The sequence below is a fragment of the Symphodus melops genome (genome assembly GCF_947650265.1).
Source record: "Symphodus melops genome assembly, chromosome: 14".
Lineage (NCBI taxonomy): Eukaryota > Metazoa > Chordata > Actinopteri > Labriformes > Labridae > Symphodus > Symphodus melops.
The window spans coordinates 18,641,388-18,655,682 of NC_136704.1; the positions used below are offsets into that span (position 1 = coordinate 18,641,388).

General features: G+C 39.6%; 2 protein-coding genes across 7 annotated transcripts in view; one reads left to right on the plus strand and one right to left on the minus strand.

Moving 5' to 3' along the window:
• The window catches only part of rps6ka3b (ribosomal protein S6 kinase, polypeptide 3b), a 45,682-nt gene extending 36,334 nt beyond the window's left edge, over positions 1 to 9,348 (plus strand). For 3 of the 4 annotated variants that reach the window (XM_079361075.1, XM_079361073.1, XM_079361076.1), the window contains 11 exons: positions 154 to 218; positions 307 to 409; positions 520 to 629; positions 724 to 849; positions 1,177 to 1,266; positions 3,347 to 3,505; positions 3,985 to 4,146; positions 4,477 to 4,553; positions 4,693 to 4,810; positions 5,033 to 5,179; positions 5,376 to 9,348. In XM_079361075.1, the coding sequence (XP_079217201.1) occupies positions 154 to 218; positions 307 to 409; positions 520 to 629; positions 724 to 849; positions 1,177 to 1,266; positions 3,347 to 3,505; positions 3,985 to 4,146; positions 4,477 to 4,553; positions 4,693 to 4,810; positions 5,033 to 5,179; positions 5,376 to 5,498 (1,280 nt within the window). In that variant the 3' untranslated portion in view covers positions 5,499 to 9,348. The remainder of the gene's footprint in view (positions 1 to 153; positions 219 to 306; positions 410 to 519; positions 630 to 723; positions 850 to 1,176; positions 1,267 to 3,346; positions 3,506 to 3,984; positions 4,147 to 4,476; positions 4,554 to 4,692; positions 4,811 to 5,032; positions 5,180 to 5,375) is intronic. The other variant, XM_079361074.1, reaches the window with a different exon arrangement.
• The window catches only part of LOC306834855 (uncharacterized protein), a 103,766-nt gene extending 89,575 nt beyond the window's left edge, over positions 1 to 14,191 (minus strand). Inside the window, exons 1-2 of one of the 3 annotated variants that reach the window (XR_013780544.1) lie at positions 13,897 to 14,190; positions 10,604 to 13,068 (exon numbers count right to left, since the gene is read on the minus strand). Coding sequence is in view for 2 of the 3 variants with exons in the window: in XM_079361090.1 (XP_079217216.1) it covers positions 11,926 to 13,068 (1,143 nt within the window). In the remaining variant the exon portion in view is untranslated. Of the gene's footprint in view, positions 1 to 10,404; positions 13,069 to 13,896 lie in introns of those variants that run through there. The other 2 variants (XM_079361091.1, XM_079361090.1) reach the window with 2 other exon arrangements.
• Between the last annotated feature and the right edge of the window lie 104 nt (positions 14,192 to 14,295).

The following is a 14,295-nucleotide window of genomic DNA, read 5'->3' on the forward strand; positions in this document are numbered from 1 at the left end:
TTGTGCACGAGATGATATGTTCCTGCATAACTGCACAAACACTGGGTGTATTTTCACTCTATTCAAGTTATCTCATGCTGTTGAAAAAGCGAATATGTATCCTTTAAAAATAGTCCCTGAAGAAACCCACGAGTTCCTCCTTTTTGTTTGCAGGAGCCGGACCAGACGGTGTGGAGGAGATCAAGAGGCATCAGTTCTTCAGCACCATCGACTGGAATGTCAGTGTCTCCATTTTTGATCACTTTCCATTTCTTTCCCCTTGAATTTGTGTCTTGCTCTTCTGACATGTCTTCCTCCTCCGTGCAGAAACTGTTCCGCAGAGAGATCCCTCCTCCCTTCAAACCGGCTTCAGGACGACCTGACGACACTTTCTATTTTGATCCAGAGTTCACAGCTAAAACACCCAGAGGTACAGACTGTCACCACCTCCTCCCCCTCTTCCCCCCGGTACATTCTGAATATAAAATCGACATTTTTCCTGAGCCGTCTGGATCTAAATGTGTTCTGTTTGTGTGTCAGACTCTCCGGGGGTTCCTCCCAGTGCCAACGCCCATCAGCTGTTCAGAGGATTCAGTTTTGTGGCGATAACAGAAGAGGACATACAACCACTACCCAATACTATTGTACAGGTACACATACACACACAATCAATAGTTAACCACATCTGTTAATCAAGAGTTTGTTAAGTAATGTTTGTGTTGACATTTGTGTCTTTGCATGTAGCAGCTGCACAGAAGCACATCCCAGTTCTCAGACGCCTACGAGATCAAAGAGGACATCGGCGTCGGGTCATACTCAATCTGTAAACGTGGCGTACACAAAGGAACCGGCATGGAGTACGCTGTCAAGGTAACGTGTAACGCACAACTTCCACACAAGCTGCAGATCTTCAGCTTTCTTCCACTGTAAACAACAAGTGTGGAAATTATTCAGACATTCCTTCACATTGCTTCTCAGGCCAGTGTCTGTGAATTACATATTTTATTTCAATGAGTTTCATTTGCCTAACATGGGGCCATTCCCACCCAATGACTGCAATATGTCTCATTTCAATATGACAGTGTTTGATCTGTAGTGCAGTTTTGCTGAGTATTTAACCCTTTGTGTTTTGTGAATTAGGAGATTAGCTGGCGACAAAGGTGCGCACTGCCTTTTTAAATCAGTTCTCTGTTACAGATCATCAACAAGTCCAAGAGAGACCCGACGGAGGAGGTGGAGATCCTGCTGAGATACGGGCAACATCCCAACATCATCACCCTCAAAGATGTAAGCTATGTGATCCTATTTGGAGAAGTTTGTCTTGAAAGAAACATTATGTTATTAGAGGAAAAACACACAATACTCAAAAGCATTTCATCGATTATTAAGGCTTCAACTATGACTATGTGGGTGACTATGTGGGATGTATGTTTCTTGTCTATACTCTATGTTTAAAGGAATAAGGTACAACCGCATTTTCAAATTAATCTTTCATATAAAAACATACATTTGTTAAAAACTTAAATCGAAGAAGGGGTGGGATTAAATAAGTTTATACTTCTTCCCAGTCCTTTTCGGACGTGTACTTTACATTTATATAGAAAGTATTTGAGAGCTTCGTACGTATGAGCTCATTTATTGTTTATCCATATTACTTTTTTACATTTTGCTTTCTTCTCTCTTTTTTCTATTATTTTATCTTTACATGTTAGAAACAAACTAAACATGAACTATCTAAGTTTGTCTGTGGAGCTGGTGGGTAAAACAATAATTTCTCTGTGTTATATTAACAGTCTTAAGTTTGGTGTGAGTTTTTGCGTGACTCACTCTTAATGAGAGTTATAAATATCACGAGCTGCTGGGTGAAACGCTCTCTCTCCTGCATCACTCCCAGGAATGAACGAATCTGTGCTCGTATTCATTTCCTTTGTTAAAAAAAAAAAAAGCAGTTCAAGATGATTCAGCTTGTTGTCAAAGATTATAAATAACGTGCCTTATGTTGTCACATGCTGTTCTAGAGCTGATTATTAGCTCTGAGCTGATTTCTGCATTCTTAGTACATCTCTTTTTTTTCTGCTTGTTAATCTCCAGGAGGTCAACAAACAGAGTTAACTCCACACATTAAGGATAGATTATTTTGATGATTTATCACATTTCGTTCTGCTGTGCCACAAACACTATTTGAATTTTGCAGAGATGTAACAACTAATGTCCTGACATCTGTCCAGTGCGCTGTAGTTCCTGATGCACAAGCTATTATCCCGTCTAAACCATTGTGTTCTTTTCAGCTGAAAAGTCCCAATTTACGACTCTGTGTCTCTTTAAATCTGATTCTAATGATAGTGTGATGACTCAGGGCGAAAAAATAAAGTTGTGTTGTTGCCAAAAATCAACAAGATGGTCCTCCATTTCTGACTTCAATCTAGTTTTATGCTTCGTGTTTGCTGTCATCACCGAGGCTGTTGGTTTAATTCAGACAGCTGGCTTCTTGATTGGCTACTGTTTATCCTCGAGAATCCACAGAGTGTTGCTCGACTGTCCTCGGTGTTCTCCCCACACAACAAGATTAGTGATTTGTGATTGTAAATACTGAACATGTATAACTTTACGGCTTCAAATTAGGGCTGCAACAATAGACTTCCAAGCAGGTTAGGGAGGATTAAAATCACTTTTAACACACCTCACACCACAGGAACGCCTGGTAAGATGATCTTTGGAACCATCACATAATGGGGTCTTGGTTGACCTCGGGCGGGAAGGGGGGGAATTGGGACAGAAAAAGGCCGATGATCTTGGAGTGTTTGGCCCGCTTTAGTCAGTGCCAACGAAAAGTGTTCAGGCTGCTGCTGCTGACACATCACCCTGACACTTCATGATGTGGGTTTCACCATCCTCCCTGACATTTCTGAAAACAAAACAGAACACTCACTCACACATCAGCAAACTATTTTTCCTGATCTTCAAGTGTCTTTAGACCTCGCTCGAAACGCAGACAGCAGTGGGAGGTTAAAACCTTTTTTGTGTATGAACACAAAATCCTGAATACTTCTGTCGGAAACTCAACTAATGGTATTTATCAAAGAAGCAGGAAAAAGTGTCGGTAATGGGAACACAAAGTTGTTTTTTTTAAGCCTTTTCAAACTGACCATTCGTATTATCTCTGAGTTAGCTTCATTGTAACTGTGTGACTCATTTGTGCCTGTTGGGCTCATAATCCTCACACTGCATGTTTAATCAACGCTCATGGAACAAATGTCCAGAAGGAACAGGCCCGAAGCTGTTAGTTTAGTAATTCAGATTGAGTTGAATAAATAAATGGGCAGAACAATGGACTAAACTGTTGTTATTGTGATGTTTTGTGACGTAGGTGTACGATGACGGCCGGTCCGTGTTTCTGGTGACAGAGCTGATGAAAGGAGGAGAGCTGCTGGATAAAATCCTCCGGCAGAAGTTTTTCTCTGAGAGAGAAGCCAGCGCCGTTCTCTACACCATCACCAAGACGGTGGAGTACCTGCACGTCCAGGGGGTACGTGACTGCTCCTGTGCTGTGAACGTGAACCCACACAGATGACTCCTCCTGTTCTCCGTCTTAGTTTGAATGATCTTTACTCTAAGACTGTTTGAACACCAAGAGCCAGGAGTTTGTTTTAAAGAGTTCGATGCTGAAATAAACGCCGTAAATATTCAGAGTGGAAAAAAATATCACCAGAGCGATATATATTTGAGCTTTCTTGTGTGACAAATCATCCAATCTGAATATCCGATGTTTTAAATTTGAAGAAACATCGCTATCATTGACTGTGTCTCCACTTCATGATGGTACTTGATGTTGGTACTTGTGAATTAAGTGACGGGGAGATTGATACTTTATTGATCCCGATGGGAAAATTTAGGCATGCATAGAAGTTGACAGTGGGACTGTTGAATGCTACATCCATATAGCAGGATGGATTGGTCGAATTGGAGTAGATTAAAGAAGGGACGTCTTTCCTGTTGTGTGTGCAGGTAGTGCACAGAGATCTGAAGCCGAGCAACATCCTCTACGTGGACGAGAGCGGAAACGCAGAGTCCATCAGGATCTGCGACTTCGGTTTTGCCAAACAGCTGAGAGCAGAGAACGGTCTGCTCATGACGCCGTGTTATACCGCCAACTTTGTCGCACCTGAGGTACAGAGTCTCTCGCTCTTCATCTGTTGTCTCACTTTGGTTTCTTCTGTGTTGTTGTCTTATGAATGCATTTGAATTCTTTCTGTCAAATATTTGTCTTGTTAGATTGTTAGGTTAAGAAAACACCTTTAAATACGACTTATATAAACGAGAAGAGAGCTGTGGAGTGTGAATGTGTCTCAGATGTTCAATCTGCATCATTCAGGAGGTGTTGAAGCTTTGTGTTTGAGCAGTCAGAAAAAAAACAAAAACGAGGAATGACAGAAAAACAGAGGAGATGTTAAAAGAAATGCTGTGACACACATGAAACCTGTGTTTTCGTTCTGGCAGGTGTTGAAGAAGCAGGGTTACGATGCCGCCTGTGACATCTGGAGTCTGGGAGTCCTGCTCTACACCATGCTAACAGGGTGGGTGGGAAAAAAAACACTTTTTATTAGAGCTTTGTTTTTTTGTGACTTTGAATCTTCTGAGATACACGCAACTTTTTAGATTGTAACAGAAAAATAGTCAGGAATTCCAAACATGAACTCTTTTTCTCTGTCTCAGGTTCACTCCCTTCGCTAACGGTCCAGAGGACACACCGGAGGAGATCCTGGCTCGAATCGGCAGCGGGAAGTTTTCGCTCACCGGAGGATACTGGAACTCTGTGTCTGCTGAGGCTAAGGTGAGGACAGACGGGTCAAACACAAAAAAGACTGAACACTTAATTCATCTATTAAACTTAATTGGATCAAATTGTGACAGAGATGTTTATCCCTGTAAGATCTGAATACGTCTTCCACGGCTGCTTTATGATGACGTGCTCTCTGGAGTTTCCTTGACATTTTCTGTCCCCCGGTTTTTTTTACTAACCGTGATCTTACATGTGACGTCTTAACCCCCTTAGGATCTGGTGTCCAAGATGCTGCACGTGGACCCTCACCGGCGGCTGACGGCGGGTCAGGTCCTGAGACACCCCTGGGTGACGCACAGAGACCAGCTGCCCAAATACACCCTCAACCGACACGACGAGCCGAACCTCGTCAAGGTCAAGGTCTGAACTGCATACTGAACTTCCTCTCCTCTTCATGTCCCTTATTGTTCTCACTGAAGGTTTAAGATCAACTTAGACAAGATCAATGTGTCAACAGCATGTCTTGATTTCAACAAACTATCATCTTTATGTAACAATAAGAAAATTGTCTCTGTGATATTGTGAAATATTTTGACTGTGTGTGTCTTCCCTACAGGGGGCGATGGCGGCCACTTACTCCGCCCTCAACAGAAACGTTCCTCCAGTCCTGGAGCCGGTCGGCTGCTCCACACTCGCCCAGCGCAGGGGGATGAAGAAGATCACCTCCACCGCTCTGTGACTTTTGAACCCGGCCTTCCTCACCTCCTCTCAACTCTTGACCTCGACCTGACCTTCCTCCTCCTCCTCCTCCTCCTCCTTTCTCGTCCGGTGGGACAGACTACTGATGAACCCAGGAACCGCTTACGCCAAATAGGAATACAGAGACCACCTCCGCCCCTGCTCCCTGTCAGGTCCTGCACCTTAACGGACTCCTCTGATTGGATCTTGTGGTTGAAGACCTGTCGTCTCGGTCTCGTCTTTGCTTTGGACAATCAGCGCGTCAGGAAAAAAAAGTACTGTATTTATTCACTCCAAACGGGGCGAGTGTGAACATAGGAACACGGTTATCTAATGTATGCATTAGAGCTAGGATCTTCGTTATTCTGCTGTTGTTGTGGTTCTGCGTAACTGTAGATCCTGTATTTAAACCTCAAGTAGCCTCTGAGATGACAGCGTCTACAGAGAAGGACAGAAGGCGAGAATCAACGTGGGCTCAGAGATTTACCTGCAGAGGTAAAAAACAAAACACCTAGACTAGGGAAAGATTACAAAGCATTTATTCACCTTTCAGCTCAGACTCGATGTTTTTCAGGATGAAGAAAAGTCTCAGGAGCCTGAGTTTTCTATGTCTAACACCTCCTGGATTTTACCTTGAGTCTGCAAAAGAACTGAAAAAGCAATGCTACATCTCAGCTTGTAGATGACTTCATTTTAAAGTCCAACAGTTTGGTGATTATTCAAGCAGTGTGTTTCAGAAACTGAGCTGAATTAAGGAAATGAAATGAAGCTTCCTCCCCTCAGGTTGTAGGTAAACTTACAAGACAATACTTCAATATTTGTAATTATCTTTTTGTCGACATCCTGTAAAAAACCCTTTGAAAGCAGTTTCTCTCAGCTGGAAACACCTCAGAGCCCACTGAAATCAGCTGAAACACCAAACCAGTATATAATGTAGTTTTTAGAGCAGGTACTTAGTCGTTTTTATCAAATGAACAAAAAGAAAGGGAATATTTTCAGTCCTCATTAGGTGCTCTATTTTAATAAATTATGTTCTATATAAAGCCTGATATTCATTATCTAAGTATGTTTCCTAACAGGTAAAAGACGCTCAGAGTAGTTTTCTTTTTAATGGTCATATTTCAATACGTGAAGTTAATTTATGAGACAATAAAAGACAATCAGAGACAAAAAGCCACCACATAAAAGAGAAGACAATGGTTCAGTCTTTTTCAAGGGATTTGTTGACACCACGAAAAATGTAGATTATCACTTGTTTGACACGATTTTGAGCTGCATGACTTCGTCCTCATTAGCCACAGATATTTCATTTACATGTCAAAATGCAGTTTTTCAAGTTCGTACTTTCTCATCGTCAGTGTTAATAAAAACAAGCCTGAAAACTGGAATAAATTGATTAGACCGTTTACGGCAACTTTGCTGTGTGTGGCGCCCTCTGGTGGCGATAAGAGAGCCGCCCTTTCAACATTTTAAGCACTTCTTAAAAATAATGCAAAGAAAGGGCTGTCAGAGGCAGCCACTTTCAGGTTTATGGTATATTAATTCAACAATGCATACTTAATGTAATATTTCTTTTTATTTAAAGCTCTGACTATAGAAGATTGAGATATTCTACTGTTAAATGTCCATTTCAAATGTATTTACCATTGTCAAAGTCAAATCAATCAACCAAAAATGAATGAGCTCATGCAAACTGTCCCTGAGATATACTCTGATAATCTCCTGATGAATGTAGAGGAGGGGAAGTCACACAAAATACAAATACATGTGTACTTTGAGTACAGTCAGCAAAAACCTTGAGAATCTAAATTCAGTGAATTTTCATTTAAGATGTGTCACTTAACTTCCATGATCTGCTGAGGGAGCTGTTTTCCTGACATTTATCTCTCCTGTTTTTAAAAAAAAGAAAATTACCGATGTAACAATGTGACCTAACAGGCTGCTTGAGGACAAACTGTTGGACTTCATTTTTTTAAGGAGGTGAAAAAATATCTTCCTTCACATACAAACAGTCTGGTTTTTTAGAAAACTTCGGCCTCTGACCTTCCTCTGTACGAGCCGAATGATGGTCTCTGTGTGAGCAGCAGACAGGAGCTAACCTGTAAATATATGAATGGAAATGTACGAGCAAAAAAGAAAAAAAAAACAAACTCAGGTTTCTATGAATCAAGACAATGCATTTTTCTATGTGGAGCTGTGTAGAGGGATGTAAATAATAAGCACACATGCATATAGTGATGGGAGGAGAGCATTTATCAGACAAAGGAAAAGAGTTTGATTCCAAATGTAGTCATCCGCTCTTTCTCTCTTTCAGTCACTCGTTTTGTCTTCCGGAAACGTCTTCTTTTCACTCGACCATCTTTAATGTGTTCATGTTTGTCACAACACGTCTTCTGTCAGCAAAGCCCTTTAAAAGAAACTCAAATGTGTAGCAGAAAAAAAAAAAAAAAAAAAACATTCCAGCTGCATTCAGGCTTCAGAACTCGTGAAAAGTGTTGAGGCCATGTTGGAGGATCAGCAGAGGAGAGCTTAAAGCAAAAACTACAAAAACACACATTTGACTATGAGTAGAGACTTATTGTCGATGATTGGGGAGACCTGTCGAAGCTACACATTGAAGTACAGAAGTGTTTCCCCTCTAAATGTTTTTTTTTTTATGATTAGCTGAACTTTACTGAACCAGGTTTAGTAAGTTACATAGAGGGAAAAACGTAACATCTGATTTTTCACAACAAAAAACAAATTCACAAACATTCAGTAAGTTATTAGACTGGCGGTGGTCTCAATAATAGAAACAATTCTCCGCTTGATTTTTATCATGCCATTATTTACAAAGCGATGATTTTGCTTCTTTGACTCTTAAAAGGTATTATCGTGGAGGGGAAATGTTTCTGCTAAAACACTCCAAAAACGTTCGAATCAGCTGGGTTGACGGTTCTTGTGTTTCTAAGTTTGTTGTTATTTTAAAAAACTCTTATTTTGAAAAGTAGCTTCAACTTACAAGAAAAAGTACGGTGATCAACTAATTAAAAAACTGTACTATTGGACACATATCGCTCCTTGTTATCGTCTTATATACTACAAATATAGCCTTACTTCACACATTACACTTTCTCACTCCGCTAAACCTTCTTTTAGAGTTCAGGACATGGATGAGAGTATCTTTAGTTTACGGTCTACCTACAAACTGAAGATGAATCACCCTGGTGTGCAGTCTTTTCGAAAAAACGCACTTAAATGATCAGTAAAGTTTAATTAAATTGTTTAAGTGGTTTTGGATGAGCTGATGTGACCAGTTCAAGCTCTCAGCTGTCAGACTTGACCTCCAACATGGCTCCTAAAGGATGTTTGAATGGTATTAGTTCCGTCTGTATTCAGCTGTCCTCCTGTACCTGTGTGCCTCCTCTCACCTGTCGGGGTTTCAACTTTATTGACGAGCGGACTGAAGACAATCAGTGAGCACTAAAACAGAACATCCAATCCTCTCTGTGTGAATAATTCAAAATGGCTTCCTCACCTGAACGTGCATCAACACAAAGGGATAACTGCTCTAAGACTTAAGTTAGAGATTTTCTTTGTTTTATATGAATATAAAATATATAAATGTTGATTTTTTTTATGTACAGCTCTGGGATAAAGGAATGTAAAAGATTTGTTCTGTAATTATGAACAGGGGAATAGCTTTCTTCTTCTTCTCTCTCTCCCTCTCCCTCTTTTATCTGATCCTGTCCGAGACGTATTCAGCCCTGCTGCTACACCAGCTCTCTGTTTTTGTACCTGCAGTGAGAGTTGGTCTTTCTATTAAAAGTAATAAAAAGGATAATCAGCGAATAAGTGCATCATGACTCTCATTTAACACTTTGTGCTTTTTTTAATAACCCCTGTTTTACTAAGACTAAAATCTTTCATCGAAAAGGAAATTCTAATATTAATAACTTGATTTTTTTATTACCCCTGTTTTAAAACAATACTAACTTTATATATTTTTATATAACCAGTTTTAAAACAATAACTTTATTTATATATTTTTATATAACCCGTTTTACACAAGACACTTGAATGTTATTCTAAAATTGATGGTAAATCAGATTAAAAAAAACAACATATTCTTATGCCACGTATCTCCAGATCTGCAGCACAGAAATAAGAAAAACCGAGCATCAAATATAAAAAAAATCCAATGTCTGAGGGTTTAAAGCAAAGAGAAAATGTTCAACTTAATCAAATCTCATGTCATGTAAAACAATAAGCCTAAAGTAAGCAGAAAACATAAAAGTGACATGTACACGGATCTGACCTCAACTTACTATTTTTTTTAATTTTATAATCTTTTATGACAAATTATGATTTGAATAAAATAATTTCCTTTAATGTTTTGACTTGAATCTCTTCTTCTTTTAATACAACTTGTGTAAACTCTGTTTTATATTTCAGATCTCAAAGAGGCTCCTTACAGAAAACACACTAAGAAAACAGCACCCATAGGTGTGTAGCTCAACATGCTGAGCATCAATGTGTTGTATTTGTTTACTCGCTCAATGATGTGACCATGACAGATGAGGAGGGGAGCGATGCTAACAGATGCTGCATGATTATCTTACTGCTGGCTTTGTTCATAATGAACTGCTCATAAATGATTAAAGGGGAACAGCTTGTTGTTGAACCCTCAGTTTTATAATTCTAAAAATACTTTATCTTTTCAAACATCTTCTAATTTAATTATAATGAAGTAAAAATGTACGACTTTATCTCTTCTGACATAAATGAATAAACTTAATCTCGTCAATGTATGTCTTTCATTTTATATTCACAATTTTAATCTTGTACATATTTGATTTGAAATAACCCGTTTTTGATACTGAAGTGTTAAAAAAAAAATATATATATCACACAATGCCGGAATGAAATGAGTGCTGAATCCCTTTAATTTCAGAAAAGTTAAAAAAAAACAAGGTCATGTTGCAGAGACAAACTCTCACAGAAAAGAATAAAAAACTCAACTCATAGCAGACATTTACAGTTTGAACCAAGCGATTAAAAAAACAAAAAAAAAAACAGAATCACTTGTTAATATTTCCGGACACAGATTGCTGCCCTTCGTTTCACTCTAAATAGTAGTTCATATTTAGTGACTTGTAACAGCTCCCATACATTTTTAAATAGTTTGTTCATATAGCTCTTTGTCTCTATAAAGTAAAAACGTTTTGACAGGATTCAGAAACAGGTGAAAACGGTGTTGTGATTTTTACGTAGTGTTTGAATCCACATGGTGGGTGAAAATCTTCAGGAGAAAGTGTCATCATGCTTCCTTTTACAACATTTTAATGATTACCAACGAAGAACAAAACCAAACACTCAGGACATAAAGCCACACACACGCATTTCATGGTTATATGGTGATAGTCAGCAGTTCAACCCAGGAGATATATATATATATATATACTGTATATATATAGTTTTTTTTAACCATGGGGCATTTGTCTGTAAAATGATTGAAAGGGTCTCTTAAATCCCATCAGCTGCTGCATGCATGTAATCATCCTCACACTCTAAGAATGTGAAGCTGCAGCATAAAAAGAGGTCAAACAACATCTACTGTAATAATTGAGTAACAGAATCTACAGTATGTACACACCAGTATCGACGCTGCACTGAGATATGACATGAAAATGTTCTTCTCCTTTGTAACCTGGCTCACATCTAAACTAACGCTGTCCTCTCTTTAATAAATCAGGTCTCAGGATTTGTTGGGACACCTTTGTAGATCAGGGGGGCTTTACTGGAGGTCTGAAACAGTCCCCATCTACTAATCCACAACCTTCAATCTAATCACAGTGGTTTAATACTCTCTAACTGTAAGAAACGGTTTAGATAGAGACCTCTTAAAGGCAAAACATTTGGCAAATTGTTTCTTGGAAACGTTTCTTCCTAAAAGTGACTTCATTTATGAGAAGAGGAAACAATGTCGTGCTGCAGACCAAACTGCAGGTTGAAGATTTGGTGACGAGACGTTAAAGTTTGTGACTTCAATGAGCTGTCCGTCTTCTAGACCCAGTGATGGTGTTGATCATCTTTCTAAAAGAAGATTGGAACTTAAACTCCCTAAATGAACAAACATGACCAGGGTGCGACACCCCCCCCCCTTCATCTCTCCCTGAGGCCATGGTTAATAAATCTGTATTCACTCTGTACGTGACACTGATAAAAGCTAAAGGGAGAACACTCCACCTCATGGCACCATTTATCAATTACTTGAGGCAAGTTGTAAGGACATGACAAAAAGTTCATAATATAATATGTATAAATAAAAAAAACAAGTCCAATGTTCAGTTGTGAATGCATACATGTCAAACATCTGTCTGACAAAGAGGAGGTCACTGAGTGGTTGCTTGAGTCTAAAATCTCTGAGTAAGAAGTTTGTGTATGTTTTAGAAGTCAGAGTCGTCTGTGGCAGAGTTTTCCACAACAGGGGGGACTGGAAGTGTCTGCATCTGGTTTTCAACGGGCCCTGGCTTCCTCTTCTTGGGCTTGTCGTGGTTTTGGATGTGAACGACCAGTCCCCTCTCTGTGATTTCATAGATCTGACACTTGGTGCAGTGATATGGCGTTTTGCCAATGTGCCTGAACTGGTCGGCCAGGTACGACACGAGCGACTTGAAGTTTCTGAAACAAATGTTGCAGCGTGGGACGATGCCAGGGTGCTCCTTCTCCAGGTGCTTCTTCAGACCCCACCTGGGCCCTTTAAAGCCCTTCTTCTCCGTCTCTGATTTGTTCTCCGTCTCCGCCGAGCAGAGGTGGCAAGTGAAGACGGCGCCATAGTTGGCATGGCGTTTTGTGTGAGCGTCCAGTTCAATCTGAGTGCGGACCGGCTGCTGGCAGCCCGTGCAGAAGAAAGTCTTCTTCCCCTCCATGTGGTGCAATTGTTTTAAATGGACAGCCAAACCCGAGGCTCTCTTAAAGCTCCTGCCAGGCGGAGGACACAGCGAGCAAACAAGTGCTTTCCCGTCATTCCTTCTCAACACATCACTGAGGTTCTCTCCAAGCTCCAGCACACACTTATTACTCACAAACTCCTCCTTCAAAACACTGTCTTCTTCTATCATCATCCTCTTCCTCGGCTCCTGTCTCTGCCTCTCTGGTCTGTTGGATTTCAGTTTTGCAGGTAAAAGAGCTCCTGCTGCAGGTTGGACTAAAGGAGCTCTGGCCCTTTCTCTGCCCATCGGATGTTTACTTGCTGGCTTTCTAAGAGGAAGTGATCTGTCTACCGACATTGTGTACTGGTAGCTTTGTCCTTCCTCTTCAGGATTTGAATACTCAATGACATAAACATCTTCCTCCTCCTCCCCAACCTCCTCATCTACTGGAATCGAGTACTCCATGTCGTAGTATGTCGCAGCACCCTCTTTAACCTTTGTCCCGACATGAGGCTGCTCATCTGCAATGTGTGTGTCATCAATTCTCACCACAGTTATCCCATCCATCCCAGCTGTACTGTCCCAGTTTGTGTTTCCCGACATGACCGAGGAAGGTGTTGCGTCTTTCCCTCCAACTGCCAGGTGATCAGAAGACATCTGACACATGAAAACAAATAGTTTTTAAGCCACGAGATTTACTTCATCCAACAGAAGATTTTACAAGACTTCAAATGTTCAAAATAATTGTTGGTTAAGCTCTTCATCACAAAGTTAATGAGTTTTAAGAGAGATCTCTGTCTGTTTGTAAGAGACATAGACGCAGATTTTGCATGTTTTTGAGATGCATTAAATACCGACAATCGTCAGGATTTGCTGCCCTGTAAATTTTAATTTACTTTCGGTAGGTTTCAGTTAAAAATATGAGCGAAGGCCTATAGTCCTTTAAAGTGTCGATGCTCTTCTTACATTAATGGATGAGGTGTTATTGTTTTAAAACATGGTGTAAAAAAACTTACATAAAGTATCAAAAATGTGTTAAACTTTATCGTCAGAGTAAATCTTTAGGTATTATCAAGGATTTAAAAAAAATAACTGAGAAGTGACTGTAGCCTCTGTGCATGTTAACCAAACATTTATAATGAATAATCTTTAATCCAAAATCATTAATTGATAGGAACAAATAGTGTCTGGGGATTTTAAGTATACTTTCATTTCATAACTCAATCTTTGTTGAGCTGATTTGATGTCACTAGAAAAAAGTTTTATTATATAAAAACCGAATAATTCATGTGACTTGTGAACTTGTAGGTCTCCTTTGCTTTTAATGAATATTTGTGGTTTATTTTTACCACAAAGACTGTAAATGTGTTTTTTTTTCATTTCCATTTTAATTACAGTGATTGTTTTCTTATTTTCAGTTAAATATTGTTTTTGGGAAAAATGTAATATTTAATGGCTCTTAAAAGACAAAAACTGAGTTCTCACCCTGAGCTTCCTGAGGTCTGCTGCTAGCTTAGCCACCAATGAGCTAATGCACCAGGGAGGTTCAACTTCCAGTTGGAAATATTTATCTTTTAACTTTCCACACCAGTTGGCTATTTTACGGAAGTAAAAAACTAGCTGAAACGCATATGCAAATGTTCTTAAAGACGAAATAATAAACTTAAACTTGCTGCATTAAGGGAACTAGCTTATGTTCAGAAACAAAAATGTCTTCCTCTCCTTTAGAACACATACATTGGAAGCGCCTGAATAGACAAAGCGCTCCCACTGGCGGCGTGGAGGGCCTTTAACACCTTATAAAAATAGTTCTGAATTACGTATTATTTAATATAAGTTTCCATTTCAAAGAATAACGCTCGTAAAACGTGTGTGAATCCTGTG